At 41.2% G+C, this 26,544-nt stretch overlaps 1 protein-coding gene across 4 annotated transcripts in view; it reads right to left on the bottom strand.

Annotated features, from left to right (window-relative positions):
• crebbpa (CREB binding lysine acetyltransferase a) overlaps nt 1-26,544 on the bottom strand; it is a 39,513-nt gene that overhangs the window by 11,322 nt on the left and 1,647 nt on the right. The window contains exons 2-19 of one of the 4 annotated variants that reach the window (XM_026302462.2): nt 16,203-16,936; nt 12,651-12,830; nt 11,559-11,826; nt 8,913-9,026; nt 7,324-7,596; nt 6,874-6,973; nt 6,615-6,752; nt 6,363-6,480; nt 6,085-6,256; nt 5,298-5,360; nt 4,652-4,770; nt 3,826-4,038; nt 3,163-3,465; nt 2,684-2,863; nt 1,879-2,050; nt 1,204-1,322; nt 802-1,041; nt 358-446 (exon numbers count right to left, since the gene is read on the bottom strand). In XM_026302462.2, the coding sequence (XP_026158247.1) occupies nt 358-446; nt 802-1,041; nt 1,204-1,322; nt 1,879-2,050; nt 2,684-2,863; nt 3,163-3,465; nt 3,826-4,038; nt 4,652-4,770; nt 5,298-5,360; nt 6,085-6,256; nt 6,363-6,480; nt 6,615-6,752; nt 6,874-6,973; nt 7,324-7,596; nt 8,913-9,026; nt 11,559-11,826; nt 12,651-12,830; nt 16,203-16,936 (3,595 nt within the window). The remainder of the gene's footprint in view (nt 1-357; nt 447-801; nt 1,042-1,203; nt 1,323-1,878; nt 2,051-2,683; nt 2,864-3,162; nt 3,466-3,825; nt 4,039-4,651; nt 4,771-5,297; nt 5,361-6,084; nt 6,257-6,362; nt 6,481-6,614; nt 6,753-6,873; nt 6,974-7,323; nt 7,597-8,912; nt 9,027-11,558; nt 11,827-12,650; nt 12,831-16,202; nt 16,937-26,544) is intronic. The other 3 variants (XM_026302463.2, XM_026302465.2, XM_026302464.2) reach the window with 3 other exon arrangements.

Genomic DNA, 26,544 nt, shown 5'->3' with positions numbered 1-26,544 from the left:
TGGAACCTGGCTGTTAATAAATGATGTTATGAGCAAAACCATTTTGTTGTCTCATGCTGTGCCAGGACTGGAAGGCAGAACCATTAAAACTTTAGCTGTCAGGATGTCTGCACTGCCTGCAGTTGTCCCTCTAGAGCTATAGAGGAACAGATCCCAGGCTTCAGGGGATGGGTTTTACAGTTCAAATAGCCTGCGTTTATTGCCCATCAAAGCACTTAATAAGCAACTGTGCATGCACACGTGAGACTTGTACGAGATCACCCAGTGCAATATTATTTTATACCAAACATAGTTCACAGGCACTCTTAAGTGCAAATATATACACTGACAAACACAGGCATTTATCCACACACATACCTGTTCTGGTAACTGTAGTATGTGCCTCCAGTGGGTATGGTGCAGAGTTGCTTGCCATAGCAACAGAGGGTTTGAGGGGAGAACTCGAACTGCAGACAAGTGAAATGACAAAGGTGGCTAAGACATTTCAAACTAAAATGTTCAAGAAATCTCTTCTATCAGGTGTAGAAAAATGGATTAGAGCGTCATTTAAAGTTCAGCTCAGGTGTATTTAATTTTACCTCATCTATAGTGTTGGTTGAAAAGTAAAATTCATTCTACTCCTACTGAGCTGTAAATCTTCTGTGAAAGAAGCTAACATAGGACTTTTAGTAACTTGGTAGCATCAAAATTATTTTTCAAACGACTGACATTTATACATCTGACATATCAATAATCTTCAGTCTTTCCTACTCCATTTACTGTACATCATAACTGTCCTGAAATCGTCCCCTTCCCCCTCACCTTCCTCCCGCAGCAGTAGCCCAGGCCCTGCATGACTGGGTCGATCTCCGACTCAAACACCTCAGCCAGCTTGGAGCAGTATTTGTAGACACGTGAAGTCTTGCGGTTGTAAAGCCAAGCATTGTTAAACATCAGCCAGACATCTTCCACATACTGCCAGGGCTCTTGGTATTGGCCTGTGTCGAGCTTTCGCTTTATTGTGGACAAATCTATTGGGTTCTTAACAATGTCAAAGTAGTCCTAGAGACAAAAGGACAGAGTGAAGGTTTGAGTGTAGAAGTCCAAAGTGTACTATATAAATTACACAGTATTTGTCTACTCAAATAGCAAATGCTTTTCATTCTATAATTTCAAATACTTGATTTTTTGGTGAGGATATGAGGTGGTATGTGTGCTACATACTGGGATACCCAGAAGCATGGGGTCTACTGGCTGTCTGAAGGGCAGTGACTCAGGATCCTGCCTGTAGAGAGACTCCAGAGTCGGCATTAGAGCCTGGCGCAACTCCTCTGGTTTAAAGACTGGGGGAAAAAAAGATCAATGAAAAGACAGAACCAACTGTTAAAGAAAGAGACATAATCTAGGGGAAAATTATACCACAAAAAAAAAAGGAAGGAAAGAAGGCTACTGTAACCCATGGTCTTCCTTTTCTTTCTAAAACTCTCCTACATTTTTCCTGTCTTTAACAATAAATGAAATACATTTCCCTTGTCCAGTCACATCATTTTGGGTCAAAATGCTACATTTTCTTAGGTGACAGCCTGACAAACACTAGCGATCTGTGGCTGCCCTATAGGAAATCTCCACACTCAACCACGTCAAACAGGGGAGCAAGAGCTTTGGTTATGTTACAGCTCAACACAGTGTTCTGTGCCTGCAAATCATTATATTAGGTGGCCTTCAAGTTGCTATTGTGATTTGCTGAGGATATTCTATCAAAATCAAAGACGGCTTAAAGTGAAGTCTGGACATTGTTCAGTGTCACACTAATAATCTATAATGTAGTTTTACTGAAATTCAAAGTAAGAAATGATACATTCAATACAGGTTTTACTCATCCCTTGGTTTCAGACTCACTTTTTCTCCGTGACTGAGAGGGGGATGAGGAGGTTGTGTTGTTGGCTCCACCCTCTTCCTCCTCCTTGACTTCTGTCTTCATGTCCGGCTTTTTCTCCTCTACCTCCATTGGCTCTGGCTTTTCCTCTGGCTCCTCCTTCTTCACCAACGTTGATGCAGAGTCGTCCTCAATCTATAGACAGATGAACGGCTCATTATACTGTAGTCATGCTTTAAAATGAAACACTTGGTGAATACAGAAATATGTTTTCCTACTCATTTAAGATAACTATCTCCCTGGGTGTGAGACTGTACATCCATGAGGCAGCTGTTTTGATTCAGCGAGACAATATGCTTATCTCAAATCCACATGAGAAACAATGGTTTGGTGCTTGATCAACAGGCGTCATGATGTATTCAACTGCTTGATGCTGATGACAGCCGTGAAGAAATAAGCTCACTGGCTATTGAGAGCAATGGATTAGGTATATGTTTAAAATAAATAAGATTTACAATGCCAAAGGTTAGAACGTGCGAAATCTTGAAATAATGGATCCTACAAAATTGAAATGTCCAGCTATTCAAACTATATAAGCTTGATTTTATATGAAAATATTGAGTGGATAATTCATTGGCAATTATCAGCAGGTCCTTAGGACACCTGCCCTTCACACAGTAGTTGTGTGATGTGGGTGAGTTTGTTACATTTTGGAAACTTACACAGTCTGGCAGATGCACCCACTGCGATTCAGACCATCAAATACCATTTAACCCTTCAACCTGCCCTTTGTTTGAAGTTTAGTTTGATCTGACCACTCCAACCAACCTCCATCTTGGGCTCAGTTTTGCCGCCAGCGGCCTCAAACTCCTGCTGGTCATGGTGCGTCTCTGTTTTGATTTCCTGAATGGGCAGGTCCGCTCCAACATGCTGCGAGTGCAGATCGGCGCTCGTGGCTGAGGCCGGCGTGGGCACACGGTTATCCAAACTGGCTCCTGGCTGAGACAGCTGAAACACAAAAGAGGGAGGGAGGGATAGAGGCAGAGAAAGAAAAGACGAGGTATTTGAAACAGCTTTATTGCTGCTTTGCATGCATGGCTAAAGCTGATGAACTCCTCCCATTTTTATTTGACTGATCCCTAAAGTAGAAATATGCAACATTTCCACTGTGAAGGATGCGATGAACAGTGCTGAAGATGAAGTTATAAGACAAAGAGGTGGATGTAGGTGAACAGGCTGGTATATGGCAGTCAGAGGGATGGGAGTTTGCGGGGGGGAGGGGGGCATGCGGAGGGTCTAAGGCTCACCGGCGTGGCAGGGGGCTGAGGCAGCGGCTGCGTCTGTGCTGCTGCGGGGAGCTCCACCTGAGGTTGGGGCTGGGTGGGGCAGGGCGGGGTGGCACCCTGGATTGGGGCAGGGCCAGGGAGAGTGGGGGTGGAGCTGCGGCTGGAGGGCTGGGGGTGCGGCAGGTTAGTGGCCCCCCCAGCCGTGGAGGCAGAGGAGGCAGCAGGCGGAGGCGTGGAGTGCAAGGGGGTTTGGGAAGAGGCTAGCTGAGGGCCCAGTGAAGGGCCAAGTGCATTCATGGGGAGGTTAGCGCTCTGCTGCTGCTGCTGGAAAGAAGGACACACACATATAGCGGACGGGCACACGCACACACACGCACACACACGCACACAGAAGAAGCCGACAAACAGAGTAATAATGTCACACAGACAAACACACCACCACACACAAATTAAGATTTTAGAGAGCACCTTGTGATTGGTCTGAAAACAATTCCAGAGCAATTAGTGCATAGCATGATTGGACAAAGTAATTTCAGTTTAGGTTTCCAGCATCTAGGTGGAATTAGCGCAGCATTATAGCATCATTAATAGACAGTAAAAAGACAGTATTGTCAAACTAAAACAATCAGATGTTCCATGTGGTTTACTTCAGCTCCATTCCCCTCAGCTCTCTTCATGTCTCACCTGGGTGACAGCAGCCTGTGCCTGTGGCTGACCCATGCCAGGCCCCACAGTTACATTCATGGCAGCCGTTGCAGCAACGGCAGCAGCTCCTGGAGGAAACTGGGTCTGAGCCAGAAACTGTCCCTGGCTGGCCGTCTGGCCCACCATGTTGCCGCCACCGTGTCCAGCCATCATGCCCTGGGCCTGGGGCATCCTGGAGGGAGACATGCCCATCTACACAGCAGGAAAAGATAATGTTACTCCAAGTACTGACAGGAATACTTTGAGTACTTCCACTGACCAAATGGCACACCAAAGATCAATCACATTACTGCCACTGATGTATTACAAGTATTTTCCATCTACAATAATAGTGTAAGGAGGAAGCATGATGGGGAATGGAGGATGAAAAAAAACTATTTATTTTTGTGTGATTAGATCCTCTACAATCCTCTCCTATCGAGTCCAACTCTATAGTAGCCCTGAAGCTATTATATTCTTGTTTTTCAAAATGAAAACCCAAAACAATTAACTTGTCCTGTGAAATTTCACAAGGTAAACCTATTAAAAATTGATCATTTATTACACTGATGATTTAGGAAATGATGTAAAGTGTATTTCTGTTTTTCTTTTTTTATTTACAAATATTCCTAAAATTTTGTTTTCACTTTCTCATTATGTGGATTGTAGATTAATGAGAATGAATTTAAACATTTGTAGTTTCAGGCTGCAACATAAAATCTAAACAAAAAAAAATGAAGGGGGTCTGAATACTTTCTGAATGCACTATATATGTATATGAATGTACATGCTGTGGTATGTCTGCGCCCTCTGCCACCCATCTCACCGCTGGGACGGAGCTAATGTTCATTTGCGGTGGATGGTTCATGGGTGAAACAGCTCGGGCTCCCATGGGTGCCTGGGACATCTGGGTGTTGGGCAGAGCCATGTGGTTGAACTGGATTCCTGAATAGCACCAGACAAGAAAACAAAGCAGAAGCAAGACATAATGTCAAGACAGCTGTGAACTTTTTACATCTTTTCCTTAGTTTGTACAATTTAGAAGCTCATGGTACACAGTAGTGTAGTGACCTATGATATATTATCATGAAGCTGAAAAGCACCAAGCACCTCTAAGTATTGCTGCAAGGTTCCTGTCTTTCCTCCATGCTACTTTGAGTTTGAATATCTGTCTGTGGGTCTGCTTCACTGACATTCCTTTATTCTAACTTTCAGTTATTGTACTTCATCTTCACAACTTATTATCCTTTCTGTTTCTTTTCATTGGTTCATCCACATCTTTTTCTTCTACATCTTCCATTTTCTTTTAGTCTCTTGGTTATCTTTACCTGTGCTTTAACTTATAGACTTCTCACTTTGTGATAAGCAGTTTCATGGTTTTCCCTACTTTCAGTTCAGTCACATGTTTTATTTAACTCTATGTAAACTTAATCTGAAATGACCACAGGTAAGATGCTACAACCATGACGTACCTTGTGAAACCTGCATGCGATTCATGATCTGATTTGGCATGTTGGGCAGAGGAACAGGTCCATCTATAAAACAAAAAGAAAGTATAACAACCAAAAGTTATTACCAACACTTTTTCAGCTACAAATCAAAAACTCTTGAACCTCCAATGCTGCATTCAGCTTAAGAGGTATACAGGTATTCTTATTTTAACACAAAACAAAAATAAATAAATCTTGTGAAATCAAGTTAAGGACATAATATATAGGGTAATATATATGGATAAAACATTTAAACACAAAAGCCTGCAACCTGTCAAGAGACCTGAAATGGCCTGAGAGCTAAGATGGAAGAGAAGAAGATGTGGAGCATGAGTGAGGCGTCACAAAATGACATCATAAAATTCAATTATGGGGAATGTAACATCTGTCCCCAATAAAAATTGACAAGCTGGAGGCTCTGAAGAAGGACCAGAGTTGCCCAGGAATGCAGCCTGCTATGCTTCACAGAAACATAAATGAATGAACTCATCCTTGAGTCTGTTGAAACTCTGCTGACATCTTACTGACTCACCTTAATATAAAATTTTCACACAGTTGTATTTTTTTAAATTGTTGCTATTATGTGTTTTTTCCAGGCTACATTTAGCTATTTTTATTGTGATTTGCAGTGGTGGGGGTTCAATAAAGTGTCATTTGTAGAATTTATTTTAAAGATGTTTGTTCTGTCTTAGTAGGTTAACATGTCAACTTAAATACTATTTGAGATTTCACCTGAAATTCTGTTGTGCTTCTAAGCATGTATACTCACTCTGCGGCCTTGGGCCAATTGCATTGGGCTGAGGGAGACCAGGCTGCTGGGTGCCCTGGCCAGCCATAGGGGCCTGGTTGATGATCTGCTTTTGTAGCCTTGAACGTCTTTTCTCTTCCAGTTCCTTTTGGATTTTGTATATTTTTTCAGCCAGGAAATGATAATACTCATCCTGTACACAGGAAGGTTTAAAGTTGACAGAAAATAATAATCATACTGGGTCATAAAATGAGCAGCTCAAGTCATGTCCTGGTTGAGAACCGATTTAGACAACCTACCCGGCTGTTAGCTGACTCGTACATGTCCCCCTCCACCTTTCTGGCGTAGGCCACCAGGTTCTCCATTCGCCTGTCCTTCAAAGCTGCTGGGTCAGGGGTAGGGAATATGGCTTGTACTCTGCCACAAAAGAACAGAGTAGTGTTGAAAATCTCTGGCACTTCTCATTATTGTACTTCTAGCCAAGAAAAAAACAAAAACAATAATGGATAACAAAGAGAACACCAGTCATTTCGCCAGATGCATGAACTTACAGTTTGTGTACGAGGTGATTGCGCAGGTCCTGAGTGACATGCTCATGCCAGGCCTTTCTGGTACCTGTGGCAGAGACAGGTGCTGCTGTGGGTAGGTTGCCCATTGATCCCACAGCTGACGCATCTGACAGCAGCTGACTGCAAGTAGAAGAGGAGGGAAAAAAGAGGAGTTACATTTTGTCATAAATGTGAATATTTGAATGTAATTGCACTACAATCAGAAAACATATCATGAGTGTGCTTATTTGTAGTGACTGACTTGTTAGTGTTGAGTGTGTTGGGAAGGGAGTCTGTGTGCAAGTTTGTCTGTTCTGAAGTGGACACGCCAATTGTGGCACCTCCAAGAGTCATCTGGTTACCTGTAAGTACAGAACACTGAGCAAACAGCAATGCCTTGATTTCAAAAGCAGGTTCAGTATATACAAAATGGCTTTGACTGTCTGCCACGTCTATAACTGAAACAAACTCAAAACAGTAAAATGTTAAAGCTGCAACTTGAGAGTAAGCATTTCCAGTAACAGCTTCATGTCTAAACAGAAATGACTTTTCCTTAGGTGTTTTTATTCATTACTTCAATTCACTCATTTAGGACACTTGTGGAGGGAATTTATAAATCAGTAAATACATAATCAACTTAGAGTGCAATGCTGGAAATTTGGTTACAGTCGTCATACAAAATGCAGAAATAAAACCAGCCTGTGTGACTTACCAACTGAATTAATGGGCCTCATCTGCTGCGAAAGTTGCTGTTGTTGCTGGGCCTGTGTGTTCTGAGCCCCTGTCTGTCCTGGGCCAGGGGCCTGCTGGGTTTGGGTCTGCCCGGTGGCCTGACTGCTGTAGGGCAGCCCAAGTGCCGCATAGGCTCTCTGCATGGAGCTGGGGTCTATGGGGGCTGAGGTATTGATGGTAGGAGCACTGGGTTGGCCCACACCAACTGAGGACATGGGGTTCTGGAGGCCTGTACTGGGAGAGCTCAGCATGGCTGGGGAGAGAGACAGAGCCATCAGTCCAAAACACTCAGAATCATGCTTGCTTCACTGTCCGCAGCTTGCAGTGTGGACCACGTTGCTAACTTTAATGCAGCATTAGCTAGAGCATGTTAACAAAATACAAATGTTAATACTGTGTGTCAAGGCCAATAAATCTGAAAAGAATCTATTTTGGTGAAAATGTACAATACTTCAAAAGAAGTAATATAAAATGCACATGCATCTGGACACTTTGACCTATGGCAAGATGAAGCCATAATATGGAAGCATGATACAGTGAGAACACTGGTGTAAGGCTAAACACTTTAAAAGCAGTGAACTGAATAAATGCATAATTCCCTTCAGGGGACACAGCATTAACATATTTTTCTGAGTTCACGCTTTGGCCGGGCAAAAAAAGCGTTCAGTTTGCGCAAAGACAAAAATCAGAGGAGGCAGAACAAAGAAATACTGCGCTGTTTGCATTGGCAGGAGAGAGACAAGCCCTGGCATCAAGTTCTTTAACATACAAGCCAAACAAGGACAGACTGACATTGGAATGCTCTGAGTGATCAAAGATGCTGAGCAGAGCAGTCAAATAAAAATAAAATTAAAATTAAAAAAAAAAAAAAAAAACAGGAGAAACAAAGACGGTGATAACATTTCTAAATGTAAACAACAAATTGCAAATAACCCAGCAACCACTGTCCTGTAAGGGACAGAGATATATCAAAAATATGGGAGGGCACACAAGAGACTGAAGCCATGACAACAGAAGAGACTGAAAAACCAAAAAATAAAAGTAGTTTCAGAATGATGCAAAACCAGTGTCACTCTGTTCTAGTGAGGCGTAGAAGTAAACAGCCAACAGCTCAGCAGGACTTCTCTGTTTCCTCCCTCTCTCCCTCCATCGCACTCCTACCCTGCCTGTGTGTGAGATTACAAGCCCAGCAGGACCACACTCTTACTAATCAAGTGCTTTTAGCCATTGTGGAGACAAACCTAGACATAAATCATCTGACTGGCCTGAATGGCAAAACAAGCATCCTTTGCTTACTTGAGTAGAGCAATAAACAAGTTTAATTCTATCTAAATTTGTCCTATGGGCTATGGAAGCCCAGCATCACAACTTACATATAACTAATGATGATTGACTATTATGAATGAGGTAAAGTTTGAGGCCTTCGCAAAACAAATAGAGATTATGATGACTAAATGGCTCTAACTAATTCAGCAGTCACTGGAGGTGTTTCAGTGAGTGTGTGGTTCCACTGAGCGTTTTGGATATTGGAAAGCAACAACGGGGCCAGAGCTTGCTACTTGTACTTACGCTGCTGGGTGCGCTTGTCGCTGGCGTTCTTCAGCGGCAGACATACGGGACAGTCGTGTCGTGTGCAATTTTTCCAGTGGGAGATGATCTGTCTGGATGACGCACAGTGAGCCACTGCAGAGAAAAACAGACCGGGAGATGGGGAAAGTGAACCAGATGGTCTAAAATCTTTATGCTGACAGTTTCCTGAATCTGGTCACCACCATGCACTCAACAAAACCTATGCGTGTTATAACCTGAAATCAATAGCAGGGTTGTAACATTTTCACAGGTAACAAAGAAACGATGGCACAAACAGATTTGACATTTAGTTTTATACTGTTCTGTATTGTGCGTAATGAACTAAAAATGTATCAACATGACGAATGTGGCATCTGTACCTGTAGTCCACGTAACATCTCAGTAAATGACTTGCTTTAAACTGCCAGCTTGAACAATTCAGATATGACCCCTTTGTTTGAACCCAACAAAAAAGGACAAAAGAACTTGCTGACAGGTAGTGCATTGTTATTACTATAAGTCTTTATAATTGTGATACAATTCATTATTTCTACTGGTTTCTGTTTTGGTTAGTTGCCCAGCCCAACTTGGCACTGTGTCCTGGCAAAACAAGCCATAAGGTCTGTAGGAAAATTGATTTTTCATAACCTGCTTGAAAATATGAAAATAATACCATACACAAAAACAGGTTATATAAATGTAACTAAATGAGCCTGGAGGTCCAATTAGAGAAAGAAGAAAAATGCTAAAAGGTGAACCAGATGTGAGAGAGTAAATGAGGGAATCTAGAGAAAAGAAATACATCTCTATGATACAGCTCAATGCATTTATTTCCAATCTTGGAAGTGGCCCAGTGGAACAGGAACCTAAACCATATTTCCCAGTGCGTGACTGAACAAACTGAAGCGCTTCGTTTCAGATGTGGCCAGGCTAATGTGCTAACAGCTAATCTCACGAAATCACAAGCAGACTAAAATCAGCGTTGCTATCTGCCTGGCACCTCAAAGTGCTGCTTTATATACAGTTGCTATACGGCTGAGGTTTATGCACAAATAAACAGAATAAAATTGTATTATGTACCACCAAAGACATAAGACTCAAACATAGCAGTGTTATCATGTCTGTGTTTTTTTTTTATTATTATTCAGTATGCAGTAAAAAGCAAAAGCCTCTGATTCAGGTCCAAAGCCAATCCAAGCATTATAGTCCTACTGCATACACCAGGGTCCCTCAGGTGAAAATGAGGTAAGCCAGGAGACATCTGATAAAGCTAAAATTGTAGGAAGGATAATCATGTGGTGGGGAATGCGGTTCTCCACGTTTATTTATGTTCCAGACATTGTGAGCAAAAAGAAATGAGCTGACTTGTCAGGAGCAGAGACACAGACTCCTCCTTAGCCTCTGAATATATTTGGCTTGAAACGTAACTTAAGTATTCAGATCTAAGAGCAGAGCAATGTCATGGAGCCAAATTTAAATCAGAGCAGCTTGAGGGGAAATTCTTCACCACAGCGATGCTGGGGTTGAAAAAGGAAGGAGAGGCACAGGGGGTTCAAGAGCAGATAGAAAGAGATGATATCAGCAATCCAGAGGAAGATGTTGGTGGTTAGAGGAGCAGCAAACTAAGACACGATGGCAGGCAGGTAGGAGGTGAGTGTATTCTCAGTGGTTGGAAATCACCCAGTGCTGAGTCTGGATTAATTAGAGACAACATAGCATGAACGACAACAACTGAATGGAAACATACTTTCCAGACTTCAAGTATCATTCTGTATTTCAACACATTCAGTCTGTAATAAAACAAAAGATATATTCAGATGGAGTTATGCAAAGTGCAATAAGAAAGACTGAGTATACAGCGACCTAATTAAAGAAAGAGATCATAGGTATTTGGAGATTATTATTATGCTAAAATGACTATAAAAAGATAAACTAGTAGAAGTTGTACCTGAAAATTACTATGATTGTTGAGAATGACATATATGGGAGTAACTGCTGCTACTAAGAAATATTACCCTAACAGAGTATTATTGTACAAATTTATTTACGTGATTATCACTGTGCAGCTTTATCAATAAACACATTTCTGTGCTATACTGAAGATGTCATCATTTAATCTTAATTGATGACCTTCAACACACACTGTACACCTCTCCCATTAGGGAGTCCCCAACCTTTTTTACCTAATGATGTTATAAATGAGATGTTTTATTGCTTGTCCATTTCACATGATGTTGTAGGTGTTATTTTCACCTGCTGTTTTCTAGATATGCATTGTATCTTGTTGACTACAAAGCACATTGAGTGCCAACGCACTGCAACACACACAACCAATAAAGCTGAGTCTGGTATAGTACAACTAAAAAGTTGTATAAACTTGTCTTTTTGGTTATAATATTCAAAATCTTTGAAATATGCAGCTTTAATCAGAAAAGGTGTATTTTCTAATTGTGAAGTATCACACACACAACATTTTAGCGGCTCAAGACTGACAACAAGACTGACCAAACTTGCATCAAGGTTAAGAAATGTTCTGCATTGTTGTGGACTTGACTGTTGTCAAAGTTTAGATCGTACAAACGTTTTAACATCTGGACATGATCAGGTTCATTTTTTCATCTGATAGTTTAAAATACTCCAACTCACCCTGACAGGATTTTCCAGCCTGGCAGTGGGTCATGTGGTTGAGGACGTTCTTCATGGTGCGGCAGTGAGGCAGGACACAGGCTCTCACCTCCCCGTTAGCCTGTTCCCGTCGCTGGCACTTGTGTGCATGAAGCAGCAGGACCAGCTGCTGCTGGATAAGCTTGCGTTTCTCTGGGTCGGCTGTGGGGCCCGCTGAAGGCACTGCCACACCTCCACCACCAGCCAGGGTGAGCATCGCTGACTGCTGCTGAGGCTGCTGCTGGAGTTGCTACATGGGGACCAAGAAAAAGATACAGGTCAAAGTTTTAATGGGTTAAAATAAAACTGTCAAATAATAAAGTAGCATTATACAACAAAAGTATGGTTTTTATTGAGTAAAAAAATGGCATACTTGCAGACTAAATAATTTGCTCAGGGTCACTTGATCATTTCTCTCCACAAGTCATTTTTAAAATGTTTAACATGTTTTTTAATAAACATGAAGTGAGACATGATTTGTGTGTGTGATAAACCTTAACACTTTTTTTTAAACTTCAAATAGCAAAACCGCCTCCATATTTATTCAGTGGTCTCTATTATCTTATGAAGTTATTAGAGTTTTTCAGTTCTTTGTGACTACCCAACCAATCAACAAAGTTAGATCTAAAGTAGCAGAATAGCCATCCAATTATAGATTCTGTCAACTAGCAATGATCATCAATGAATGCACACCCACCAAAGCGAGATGTAAAACATCACACAAGATCTGGTGCAACTGAATGAACATTAAAAAACAGCAGTACAATTTCAGCAGCTGGAGTTAATTGTGAAATACAGTCAATACTGCAATACTGATTATAGAAAAAAGTAAGAGGTTGAAAGGCTGGGCATGAATTAAAAAATCATCAAGACACTCTGTCACACAGTATGATTATTAATCATGACATTACGATTATTAGTAATTTGAAATACCTAAATAGCAATGTGTATGTTCTGATCATAGCTCCATAGCTGCATCAAGTTATATTCAAGGGCCCAAAACATCCTACAGACTAATGCTGCCTTCATATCTATGTGGAAATGTCTGATTACAATGTCTGACTAACTACTAACCATGTTTGGCACGCTAGTGACAGCGGCCCCTTTCAGCTCATTGGGGAAAGGTGGCAGGCTGTTAGTGAGGGCAGCTTTGTTCTGGAGCTGCTGCTGAGGATTTAGTTGCTGGCCTGGCCCTGTGGCACCCTGACTGTAGGGCTGAGCCCCAAACGGACTCCCATTGCTGCCCAGGCCCATCTGGAAAAACAAAAATATGATAGAAGAGTCAACAAAACGATTTAATGGCATTAGTTTTCCAGACTGACAGAACAAGCTATTTGAAAATCCCAATTCAGCTTAATCAATGATTTCTCAAGTTTAAAATACGTATTTAATAATGCTTAAAACTTTGTCTGCAGGATTACAAGGCACTGTCCCCACCAGTTATTTACACCCTATCAATAGTTGGCCAGCAGCAAAATGATGTCGGGCCATTAACTAAAGTGTTTCCATAAACAAAGACGGTCTGTTCCTGAACAGCACCTATGTTCTGAGAAGTCCAAATGTTATGATGTATTACTATTTACTTTACGTTCTCATTTAAATACATTTTCCAAAAATGTCAAACAAACAAATGCCATTTCAATGCCAATTTGTCATTACATGACACCCTCTGCCAATGTGGGCTTCATTGTAGCTGTGCCAGGATGACTGTGCCTGGTTCCATCTGAAACAGCCCAGTGATGCTCTGACGCCACCACAACTCAGCAGGACACCAGCTATTAGCAGGAAGGATTTCTCCACCTCTCAGCTATAGAAACATTTACAACCTTTGCTCCTCCTCCTTTCTTTTCTGCAATTAGATAATAGTCAAGCTGGCACAGTTAAAACACTACCAACATTGCAGTAACTAGGATGAGGAGCCACCAGACAATGCTGTTATGTATATAATACTACGCTTCTTCAAACAGTCACTTTGACAGGTAAGGAAGAGACCATGGTAAGGCAATTCTGTGTTTATATTTGATTTTCAGTGTAACTCAGTTGTGATGACATGGTCACACTAACTGTTTTACAAATTTTTGTTGAACCAAAGATTACATTTTGCGAAGACTTTCTCACAGTTTATTGCACTGATCATCAGTGTTATATGTTATTTTTAATAAGTTTGTCAAACCATTATATATCAATTTAGTACAGCTATTCTTTAAAATATATTGGCAGTGACTAAAACTACATTACTATGACTATTGTGCAATAATAAAGTATCAACTATTAGATTTTTTTAATTTTTACGAGGTAGTCTAGCCTTTAATATTTATGGTCATTTTCAGACACAGCTACATATGTATCAATGAGCAGCACTCGTTGGTAATACTAGACTTAAGCGAACATTTTAATGCACTACTAAATCAGCTAGTTATTTTATCTGTAAGCATGATTTCTCAGTTGAATGTAAAGAAAATGTACCATATTGTCATATGGATATATGCTATCATTGTCATGCTGGTTTACTGCATGACTCTTAATTCCGAGTGCATGAGTTTTAAGTAGTTGTTCCCAATAAACTGGCAGCTCAGCTTTATCAATATCACAATATGAAATTTGCCTAATAAGGAGTTTACCCAGATCTCTCGTATTAAAGAACCATGACGGGACACATTAAGATGTGAGGCACCAATGTGAAAAAACCTGTCATTGCCATACTTTACACACTGATCGTCATGATGGTGTGCTCTTATCCAAGGAGCTGCCTGGAGACCAGGGCAGACTTCATCATGCCAGGCCAGGCTGATCCCCTCAGGCTGTTGACACCGCTCCAACAGACCAGATAAAAAAGACCCAGCTGAGTCGACCAGACGCTGGCAGCTTTTCAACACAGCTGAGCGGGCGGATACACACGCTCACACACACACCCCCTCCACTCTTCCCATTCAGTCCCCCGCACTCTGACACACTCCACAAATCGGCAGTCAGGACTGTTGCCAAGTATCATCTCACCGCTCTGCTGCCAGGCCACACTATTTAACTGAGAAGCCCTCCCTCCTCCTTTCTCACTGCACTCACCCTCTGTGGTTCTAACTGATGAAGCGGTTTACAATACCTGTCTTCTCCCTACATGACTGACAGGGCAAGCAGACGTCCAATAAGCCAGCGAAAGCAAGGGGTGTGTTCATGCATATACAGTAACAAAGGAGCATGGGGTGGGAAGGAGTGACAGCAGCCTCTCACTAACACATAAGCCCAGGAAAAGATTTACAAGCTGCAATTAAAGTACAATAGAGAAAGCCACACACAAAGACTGGGTCTATTGGTTGTCTCCTCCAAAGCTGCTAGTGACATCATAATCACAGGAGACCAGCTGAGCTTACAACTAACACGCGCACACACACACACACACACACCAAGGCCTCCCCCAACAGACTGACAGTCCGCTCACAGACACTTTTTCATCCGCTTTTGAGCTTTCTTGTGGTTAACCCATGTGTACATATTCTCTTTGAGAATGAATATCAACACGTACGTTCATTTCTCCATTTCTTTTCTCAGTAGCTTGCAATATCTAAGTGTTGTGGTTGGCACTGCTTGGCTCTGACATGCAGCCAATAAAATTGATGGTTTCACACTGATTTCCTGTAAAACCACATTGGTTACAACCTTATGTATGAATAGCCAATTACACTTTGAACTCTCACGCAAAAACACGTATCCATTGTAGAGTACCAAAACTAATCTTGACAACGGCTGAGCAATTGACAGCAGTGTCAATATCAGCTCCTTGCCAAAAGTGAGAATAGAGCTGCCAAGTGCACAGTGTACATTTCATTTCTAAACAATCGGAGCTGAGAATAAGCGGAGACAGAGAAAGACTGTGGAGACTGTGCAAATGAAGCGAACAACCAGAGGATATTTATACACCACAAATGCTAAAAAAAACAAAACAAACAAAAAAAAAAAAACGAACAGCTTGCTGTCTAGGGACTTCATTTAAGTTCAAAATCAAAACATAGAAGAACCTAACTAACTAGTTCTCATGAGGAGCATAATTCAAGTGAAAAAAAGTAGAAGAAGAAACAAAAAATTTTTGAAAGTATTCACACAAGTTAAAAAACAATTTAACATATAACCTATACATAAGCTATAATATATATATATATATATATATAAGAATATTTCTGAGCTGTGGTTTGAGTTGGTGAAGAATCATCCTCTGATGTAGCATTATGTTTAGCTGGGAGCCCTCTCACCAAAAAAAAAAAAAGCTTTACTGAAGATAATCTGACATTAAAAGACAAGTCATGTATGTGGACACTGTACGTAGTCCATGTGCTGCACCATGATGTTGCAGATGTGTTATACATGCACCAGCCACCAAGACTTATTATTAAACTGACATATAAATAACTGACAGTCTGTGTGTTTCCGGAGGACCACACATTTGTGTCCAGTGTTAAAATGGTTTCCCTCCAAAACCACCAATCCAACCACCCTAAAGTCACACAATCTATGACAGACAAATTAAAGATTCTACACAAATAAATCACAACAGGAGACATAATCCACACATGCCATGATACACTGTAGTCAACTGTTCAGGCACAAAGATGCTCTACACTTAAAAGAACTCACCTTGTTCATGTTGCCTGTTTGCTGAGCTGCACTGAGGGTGGCGTGAGCTCCCATCTGCTGCCCCCCCTGCGTAAGTGTGTCCGCCAATGCACTCCCTGTACCCCCTGGCCCTGGTGTGGCTCCCTGCATTGCAGATCCCTGGAACTGCATGCCTGCTACTCCTGCACCACGTCCTCTCCCAGCTCCTGGTCCTAGACCACCGTTCATCACCTGCCCAGGTTGGGGCTGCCCTCCCTGGGCCAGAAGCCCAGCATGGCCCTGGCTATTATTAATCATAGCCTGGTTGAAGCCTGTTGTGTTTAAGCCCATTGTTGCAGCATTGTTGTTATTGTTCTGTCCTGCTACTCCTGTTGGCGTTCCTGCTTTTTGGGACTGGGGGGATGGGTGGTTGTTGGGGGAGCCCTGTCCAAGGGGGCTCTTGCCCAGCGGCGTGCCCAGTTGAGGCCCCATACCACCTGGCTGAGGGCTAGCTGAGTTCAGCCCTGTACCTGTTATACTTGAGGTGTTACCAGCTCGAAGGAGCTCTGAGAGCTGCTTATGCTTGGCGGCTGCGTCCGGGACAACAGGTGCACCACCACCCCCAAGGCCTGCTGGAGTGCCAACTGGTCCCCCACTGCCAGGGGCTGCTCCACCATTTGAAGGCATCCCACCCATCATGCTCATATCTCCCCCATTAGGGATCAACTCATCTGGAAGGTCATTCTCCAAATCATCCCAGGACAGAGAGCCCAAATCTGTAACAGAAGGAGGAGAGTTATTCGGTCATATTCTAAAGAAGTTGAAAGGTTTCATGGGTAGATCTTGAAATTGCCTTAAATGATGTATAGATGATAACATGTCAGTATGAAACATTCAGTGCCTTGTGTCATTGTGCTTGTCTGATCCTTCAAATCTGCATAAAAAGCATTTAGTGCCAAAGGTTTTTTTCCATGTACCACTGGCAAGTCAAGCCACAACTAAACACATGGCAGTAGTTATGTCAAAAAAAGCATCTTTCTATTCTCTGTCTAAATCTAAATCTTTACAAGTATTCCTAGTTAAGGGGGTATTTATGAGCTAAGATGCTAACTGGTGCTACATTGTGGCCTCGTCCTGCCAGCACAAGTCAGATGCAACGTGATAAGAGCATCGCTGCTGGCTCATAAACACAGTGTGACTACAGAGAAAATCCAGCAGCACTCAAGGTTCCTGCTGGGCAGAGAAGGAATATTTGTGTCACACCATCTCGAGGTGTGAGCATAATGCTGAGAGCCTAGGGAGCCATGATCTGTTTGAGGTGAAGTGATTAAGACAGCAAGAAAAAAAACTGGGAGGTGTGTGTATTAGGGGTGTCTTCTACCAGGAAGAGCACATGGCAGACTAATCGATTAGAGCACCCAAAAACTTAGAACAAAGAGAAAAAAATATCCTGTGATATGGGAAAATGTAAATCACTTTTCTTCCATTACTTAAGGCTAAAGGCAGATTCAGACCGATGTGAGCTGTGAAATTAACTGAGCAAGCAAAGTGCACTGGCAAAAAAAAATAAAAATCCAGTCATATATATATTGAAAAAAAAAAAAAAAAAAAGTGAAACGATTTCAACTTGGTTGACTCTATATTTCACCAAATCACAGTGCAACAGTATTTCTTGACACTTGACAATTACCACAAAAAAAAAGAAAAAAAAAAAAATCAATTTCCAAGCTGTAAAATCCTGCATTAGAATTATAAATCATAGTGCAGTACTTTGGTGCATGATAGGCCTTCAAAAATGATGGAGCTCTTAATCAAACTGGATGACATAAATTGTATCTGAAGTGACAGTCTGCTTAAGATTCTTAGTTAAGACTAATATTTTAACTTTTATAATAACGTAAATCATTGACTTCAAAATTAATCTCAAAAGCTTAGTCTTTCAACATATTTTTTTTAACAGGGCTTTGGTCTTAGTGCTAAAGAACAGGACAGGAATGAACAGTGCAGACAGGCAGTGCAGACAGGCAGTCACCCTCCCATCTGCTGCTGCTCGATGTCTTCATTGAGATTCAGTCAGGATCCTGCCTTTAATGAGGGTACTTGGCCTACACACTTCGCTGAGTAAACACAGCCTTCCAGATCTGCCATGCTAGCCTGCTGTCTGTCCCTGGCATCAGGCAAGCAGGTGCTCTATGTAGAGGAAGCTTGTTTAAGGCTGAAGGGACCATCCGTCTTTTCCCCACTCGCTCCCCTCAGCCCCTCCTTTCTAACAAGCATCCACATGAATGCTCTCAGAGCAGCAGCACTGATTTCAGCCACATGTGCTCAGGCCTGGCCCTTCATTCATTTCAGAAGACACACAAATATGCACTGCCACCTCACTCACTCACTCACTCACTCACCCCCAACACATGCAGTCAGGGGAGCCGCAACTATGGAATGACAGGAGACAAAAATGACTATGAGGACTATGGCCCTTATGACTACGGCTCTTCTTCCTGCCCTCCTTAGCTGCTTCCATTTGTTTCCTATTGCTCTTGCCTTCTAATGGACTCCCATCCAATTGTTTCTCTTCCCTAACTGACTGATTGCCACATTGCTCTCTGCTTTTTCCTGTTTTATTCCCTGTGGCTCCCATCTGCGAGTTGGTGGCTATAAATACCTGCAAAAGCAGCCCCAGCTGTGGTCCAGACTGGGCCTGTCTGTCATGTTGCCCGAGGGCAGAGTGTCTGGCCTTAGAGGGACATGTGCTGCATGGCTGCTGGCTGCCTTTCACCTGCTGTTCAATATCACAGCAGAGAAACCAACAAAGCCTATTCTCCACTTTTTAAATTATACTTTAAGGGTACTTTCACACCAGCCCGGTTCGTTTGGGGAGGTGTGAACGTGCAATCGAACTCTGGTGCAGATCAAAGAAGGAAACTCTGGTCCACCTAAAAACACAGGTCTTGGCTCGAATCAAATGAACCAAAAGCAGGAAGCAGAGTGCAACACAGGGCATTGAGGGTAAACAAAACCTAAACAAGCGCATGTACGGAATGATAGCCAGGGAGAAAATGGCTCGGTGTCAGATATGGAGCACAGAGGAGGTAAAAGCGCTGATAGAAATATGGTCAGACAAAAATATCACAGCTGCTGGTAATCACTCACAAAAATAATGACGTTTTCAAACTAATTAGCGGGAAATTAAGGAAGTTGTCCTGCATTGACCAAGAGATGAGCAAGGTTTCTTGTTCATCGCTTAATCGTCTTCTCCTTGAGTAATTTTTGGTGTAGCACTACCATGGCTGAGGGGCGGGGGGTTCATTACTCAAAACATCTGGTTCGTTTGGCAAAGTGCAGTGTGAAAGTGAACTCGGACCAGCTGAAAATGTAACAAATGTTGCAGCTTGGTCCCTAATTGAACTGAGTCTACCGGACTATTAGGTGCGAAAACGACCTAAGTTTCCTTGGAGTGGTTAATTTTACTCTTAAGAAAGTGTGTCCATTTGAAAGCAGTGAGAATTTAAGGAGGTGTGAGAGAAACTAGATTAGCTAGATTTCTTTTTTTTCTAACTCAACACAGTATTCACCGAATTGTTTACTGATTAAAAAAAACAAACAAACAAAAAAAAAAACATCCATTTGATTGTGAACTTGGTTAGTCCAAGAGTTAGTCAATGTCAGTTACAGACCTGTTACTTATTTACACACATTAAACATTTTACAGAATTCAGGTTTCAGTGATGCAGGCCTTAATACTACATCCACAAACTATAAGTGCCTGTTACACAGCATACAAACCACAACAGCTTTGTTTACAATCCAGTTAGCAAGCCCAAACCATAAAACATGACACATGAATCGCAGTCAGCTGCATTTAAAACTGAGCAGTCCCTCAATTATGAATCAGATGTCTCATAAGGCCTAACACATCAATGACTAGGCCTTAGAAAACCACAAGAACTAACTGCTTGCTGAAATGCTTTTCTCTGGAAACTATTCAACAATTATTCAAAGATCACACCAAGCAGAGGTAAGAGGTTAGGCCCAGCGTCTGACGTGGGTAGTGTCATGATACCAAAGTTATGACTTTGATACCAATTCCTGTCTAAGTATCTTGATACCAGTACCTAAAATGATACTACGGAAAACACTAACCCATCAGGGGAACTAATGGATTTATAGATAACATAACATAGAACTTAAACACAAAATAAAGAAAAAATATTGACAATGCCATGATGATTGTGAAAGGGGACATAAAACAACAGGAGTAAATTGTGTTAGTCACACTGGTAAATTACCAGCTAAAAAGTTAAATTAGAAAGTTGCTTTTAATTTCCTTATTAAACTCTGATGCTGATGATAAAATCACACTCCTTACGCCAAATTGCTAACCTGTCATTCTCTCAATTATTTATACAAGTCAGCATGTCTATCAGCGAGGTACTTTGCCAGGTTTTGCCAAGTGCTGGCTCTGATGGTTCATGTAGGCTTGGAACATCTTTTTTCGACAGGCTTTGCAGTGTCTATGGGCCTGCCTTGACTGTTAGCTGCATATGCAAAATAATGCCATACTTCACTTTGTGCTTCCGCTTTGTTTACAAGCCATAGACTGTTGGGAAGTTGCAGCCATGCCTCTTTTTTACTGTGAAAGCTACCTTTAACAGCAGGGTATTGCGATACCTTTCTAGTATTGGTATACAGATCCTTTAAAAGAACTGTATGTTCAGTTGGCTTGACAAATGACAGATTGTGTTTTAACTGTTCACTTGAAATATTTCTCTGTCTTGGTGGAATTCTGTGTTCAGAATCAGTGATAATAGAACAGCTGCACTGATAAAGCCCGAGAGACATGAGATGTATGTGTAGTTTCTTTTCAATCACAGAAAACTGATCAGGAATTGATAATGGAATAGATAAACAATCTAAGCCATAAGCACAATCAATGGTACTGCTATCAGTAAATTCTTATTAATTCCCATTAACAGTCTTCTGTGATGTGTTCATTGTGCATGTTCATATCGAGAAGACTGAAAATACATTTTATTAGTCAGTACTAACTCATGCACATTACTATGGTAACTGTTACATTTTTCACATTAACATACTAAATGTAACTGCAATGCAAAAACATGCATCCAGTTTTTCTAGAACATACTTCATGTGTACAATAAACATTACAACATCATGGGGCCATTAGACTAGAGACTACTCACAGATTCAGTCAGTCTACTCAGAGTCAGTCTTGATGCAACTTCACACTACATTGGTCCCGCAATACAAAGATACACTAGCTTACAAAAAAAACAAACAAAACGCACACTTCCAACTAGTCAGTCTGTAAACCTGAGCCAGTTCACAAAAGATAAACAGGTATTCATGTAATGGCCTAGATTGGCGTCCAATCGAAGATCTGATATCGATACATAAAATACATGGATCGATTTTTTAAAATACATGCCATTTCCAGCATGCTCTGCAGAATAATCATCTTGGGTCTCGTCAGCCTCGCAAGACCGCACAACACTCATGAGGCTGCCCAGCAAGATTAGTCTGCATGGAAGGGGGAACCAAAACATGACAAAAGCTACAACATTGACAGCACTGTCAGGCCTCAAGGCAGATGTGTGGCAGTATTTTGGATTAAAAAATAATGATAAAGAATAGATGGACAAAAGCAAAGCCATATGTAAGCTGTGCCAACTTAAGGTAAAATATTGTGGAAATACCACATATCTCCAAAAATCATTCACTCGACATCAATCTCATTCATAACCAAACAGAACTGGTATTGAATCGAGACCTTGTGAAGTGGAATCGAATCAATTCATGAAATTGGTAGCGATATCGACCCCTACACTAAACAAAAAAAATGTACAGGAAAGATATTTTTAAAAATAACTTTAATGGTTACTTTTTTAACATTAAATTACTGAAACATTTTTGAAGCACAAGATGTACAAGAAACCTAAAAAAAAAAAAAAACGAAAAACTGCAGGTGTGGTGCTTCTAATGCCTTTTTTAAACATCAGTTCATTTCTGGATTTTGAAGACAGGGTTGGGGTTTGATAACATTGTATGCAGTCTAGTGTTAATATACATTAGTTAGAAACTGATATGACCTGTCTGTTTATTAACTGGTGACAAAAAATAAGCACCGATTAACCTGAATATTGTATACACCGAGATTTGCTTAAAAAACTAGGGAAAGGTGTGGCAAGAATTTCATCCATTCTTTGGGTCATATCCACACTTCTATCTGTCTAGTATATCATCAATACCATTATCAGTAATTATTATCTAAAACATTGGTATTTAAGAAAGCGCAGCAACAGCAACTCAATATCTTTCTGGAAATGTAAGAGGTCTAAATAAAACAAATATTAAAAACTATTTTAAAAATTTAGATATCAGTCATCATCACTCGTTAAACATCTGTCCTTCCCTCTTGTAAAGCTAATTTAGACCTGTGTTGTGGGCGCCAACACGTACCTATGCACCAAAGAGATTTATGGGTAAGGTAGGTCGCCAATTATTGCAGACGATCAGACACGCACACTTCCCAAATCTCAACTACGCATGACGTGGAGCTGTGCATCTTGCACACCGATTAAGTAATCCCACTTCCTGCGAGGAGAATGTGGAAAGCACATTTAAATGACAATATGAAGCAACTAGAAGAGAGACTTGCTGATGAACATCTATTCCTCCTCCATTATTCTGCTTGTTTTGCTACTTGTTTTCAATTTTTTTCTTCTGTGGTGATTTCTTCCCTTACTGTGCATGTGGATTGATTTCTGGTGAAGGGGGCTGATTTGGGAGAGAGGAGCTGCCATCTCAACCAGAAGGTCTTCAAGAACTTCAACAGCTGTCATTTGAGCATATCCATAGAAATTTTCTTTAAGTTCACTAGTTTAACAAATACCAATGACAAACGGGGGCTGCAAGGTTTGCTTGTTTGTAACTAGGCAAATTACTCCTATTGGGTTTTATTAGCAAAGGTGCTATTGCATGCAGGAAAAAAAGCATACTTTATAAATCAAGTAAAATGCCATCCTTCACTCTCTCTCCACTGCTGCCGCTCTGCTCAGCCCTACTGATGCTTTTTATGTGTGAAGGAGCTCAGATCCACCCCCTTCAAACAGTTACAGAGCAGAGCACAGACAGCCTGAGAGACATGAGAAGCTACGTGTAACAAACTGCATGCTGCAATTCAGTCTTCCCACTAACTGGTTTCTGAAAGAACAAAAAAGAGCTCTGGATACATACAAATTTAGAACCACCATCATGATGAACACAAGGGTCACATGTGCTAGAGGACTTTAATAAAATACAAAGTAATATTCACCTGCAAATGTAAGCAAAATGCTCACACAAAGTTTCACCTGGACTTATACAAGAGATATATGAATATGATATTCACAGAAAGATATGAAACTACTTAATTTATGTGGCCTTGGTGAACAGCAAAGATGCAGATTTTGAGCAAAATGTAGGCTGTCACAGCAATGAGCACTGTAACCCAATCATGACAAATCACATCATTAAGTCCAGTAGCTCCAGGTAGACAAAATTTAAAAGTACAACCTTTTTCAAAAGAAAATCTACACTGAGTAGATTGTCAGTGTGAATCTGTTGCACATTAACAATTCTGTTCAATTAGACAGCCTTTAGACAGCCACCATTAACAAAATAAACACTTGAGAGGCAAAACAAACCTAACAGAGGCAAACAGACCACATCGCTCATTAATTACATAACATAACATTAATTCAAACAGCAAAATGCTGTTTGGGTTCATTTGGTCCCGACACAGTGCATGCATTAAGAGACTTTGTAACTAAACACTTTTTGACATCTAATGCCTCCAACAGCACACAAAGATTTTTACTGCTCATTAACATCACCGAAAAACACAGTGTGAAGTCATTACACCTTGAGATCTGATAAGGTCGTGTTACAAAACTAAAAGTTAGAAACATCTACAGCAGTCAGTGATTTAAAAATGTGTGTTGTAAATTTTGTCAGTTACCCTTGTGCATGCAGGTTCAACAGACCACCTATACACACACCCAGTGCAGCACAAAATGCACTTTAGTGGTGCAGCAGCAGATCTTTGCCTACATTACCCAAAGCCAATTCACACTTAAAGCATATTTAGATTCACTTTTTTTATGCATTTTTTTCCTCTGGCAAGTTTCAAGACACCTGTTTAAATAACATAAAGCCTGTTTATGTTTATGTGGTGCAAACTTTTTACTGGTATCTAACCAGGCTCCCGCTGTCGCTATCAGCATTCTGGTTTCACTTTATCCTGCCCTCTGTAGCAAACCGGAGATAATCAATAAATTGAATAAATCCATACAAAAAAACTACTGATTTTAAAGAACCTCCATGAAAACTCTTTTTGTCCAGTACATTTCTGCTGTCGGTCAGCCTGGTGAAAACCATTTTTAGGCGGCCGTGATTTGGCCCTTCAGGAGCTGCTGATAGCCAAAAGCTGTTTAGGTCAGAGTAGCTGAAAAAAAAAAAAAAAAGAGTCATATTTAAGAAATAAAAATGTGTTCAGTGTGAATTTGGTGTAGCTAAGCTTTAGCAGCACTTGTGCCGTTCATGCCTCAGTTTCAGCATGGCCTCTACAAGTCAAGTCACAAATCAGTGTGAATAAACATGGTGGAAAGAGAGCAGGAGTAGCAGCAGAGTTTGGGCTGCAAACAACACAACCAATTCTGTTTTGTTGGAACACTATCATCTTTTGGAGCAATATAATCATCTTTAAACGTGGTGATCTTGTTTTCGAACAGTTGCTAATTACAATCCAACAATTACAATGTCAGTGTCATGTTTCTGGCCACCTAGTGAAATGCACTGCAAGCCCAATATTCACTCTGTTCTCCCTGTCTTCCTATTGAAATGCTTGTCTGTTTAGCGTTAAGGTTTTTTTTCTTACTTCTCTCTACTTCACACACAGATGCAGGCAGCTCAAAACAAAAATCAGCAAGGAACACTGGCTAATAGCAACAGATTGTATTGTAAATAGGGAAACTGGCAAACACACCAGCAATGAGCAGGAAAAAAGCCAATTACTTTATGCTGCAAACCAAGCCAACTTCACAAACAAAGCAGAGATGTATCAAAGACAAGGGAGGTGTAGGTGGGTCCCTTCAGCTCCCCTCATCCACTCCACTGCCCCTTTTCATTTTTCACAGGGGTTTTCTGGTTGCCCGTGGGCAGAAGCATAAATGGCTCCATTAGCAGTTGCGTCATGAGTTTACTGTCTGCCTACTAGGCATTAAAGGTGCCATTTGCAAAGTAAGTGAACATTTGGGTGTTTATAGGCAGGGGGTGGAGAGGTTCGCTGACACGGCTGTGACTGAAACACAGAGCTGACCTAAACCCTCAGCAAGGCATGTGTCACATATATGTATATGCTTTAGCACACTTGTGGACTTAATCAACATAAAGACAAATACTGAGTACGCTGAGACTCTACACCAAAAGGTCTATTAGCTGAGGACTGTCTGCCATATACACACTGATTAAAATCCCATCTATCAAAACACAGCAGCTCTAGATGTGGATGAAAACATTTTTCAGAACAACTGTCACTCTCCTAAGTTGAAATTAGCCACTGCAATGTCAAGGCATCTTAATCAACACTGTGTGCATTACGAGTGGACAGAGTAGCAAGGGGAGCTGAGAGACTGCAGGGTGGCAGATGGCCTGAATAGACAGACAGGGGGAATGTGTATGTGCTTCTGCCACAACAACAAAAAGGAACTTCCCCAAACACAAAACTTGACTACACAAAACCCTGCAAGCGTATATACTGCACTACACACACACAAGCATGCAAGCTCAAAACACTCTCCATAAACATGTTACATTACAACCCAAAATGGGATGTACCATTTAAACCAGACTCTACTGCTAAAGTCAAAAGCCAAACATACATGCTGAGATGCAGCTCACAAAGCTCCAGGCCCAAGAATCATCAAAGGGTTAAAGGCAACTCTTTATCTGTGGTAATTTACAGCTGATGATAGTGTTGCCTTGTACTGTCCCATGAGGTCCGTTAACTCTGTATTGTATTGGTGATCACTATAAATAGGAGGTGGAGCACATATAATGATTGATCACTGCAGACATGTGGTGCCTCTACCATGTGTGATGGCCATCGTAATTCATTGTTGTGATCTTTTTGTTACATGGCTGTCCAACTTACTATTTTTCTTGCAGGCTGGACAAAAAGTCAACAAAGAACATGTGCCACTGATGTGAAAACCACTTGGTTAGCTACAGCAGAGTTCCTACAGCCCTATAGCTTTACTATGACACCAAGGGACAAATATTAAATTATTCCTGAAATCTGAAGGGTCTGATCGATGTGACTGCAATT

The sequence above is a fragment of the Mastacembelus armatus genome, chromosome 1, assembly GCF_900324485.2.
Source record: "Mastacembelus armatus chromosome 1, fMasArm1.2, whole genome shotgun sequence".
Lineage (NCBI taxonomy): Eukaryota > Metazoa > Chordata > Actinopteri > Synbranchiformes > Mastacembelidae > Mastacembelus > Mastacembelus armatus.
Note: the sequence above shows the minus strand (reverse complement) of the source record. Positions and strands in the feature narration are given on the sequence as shown.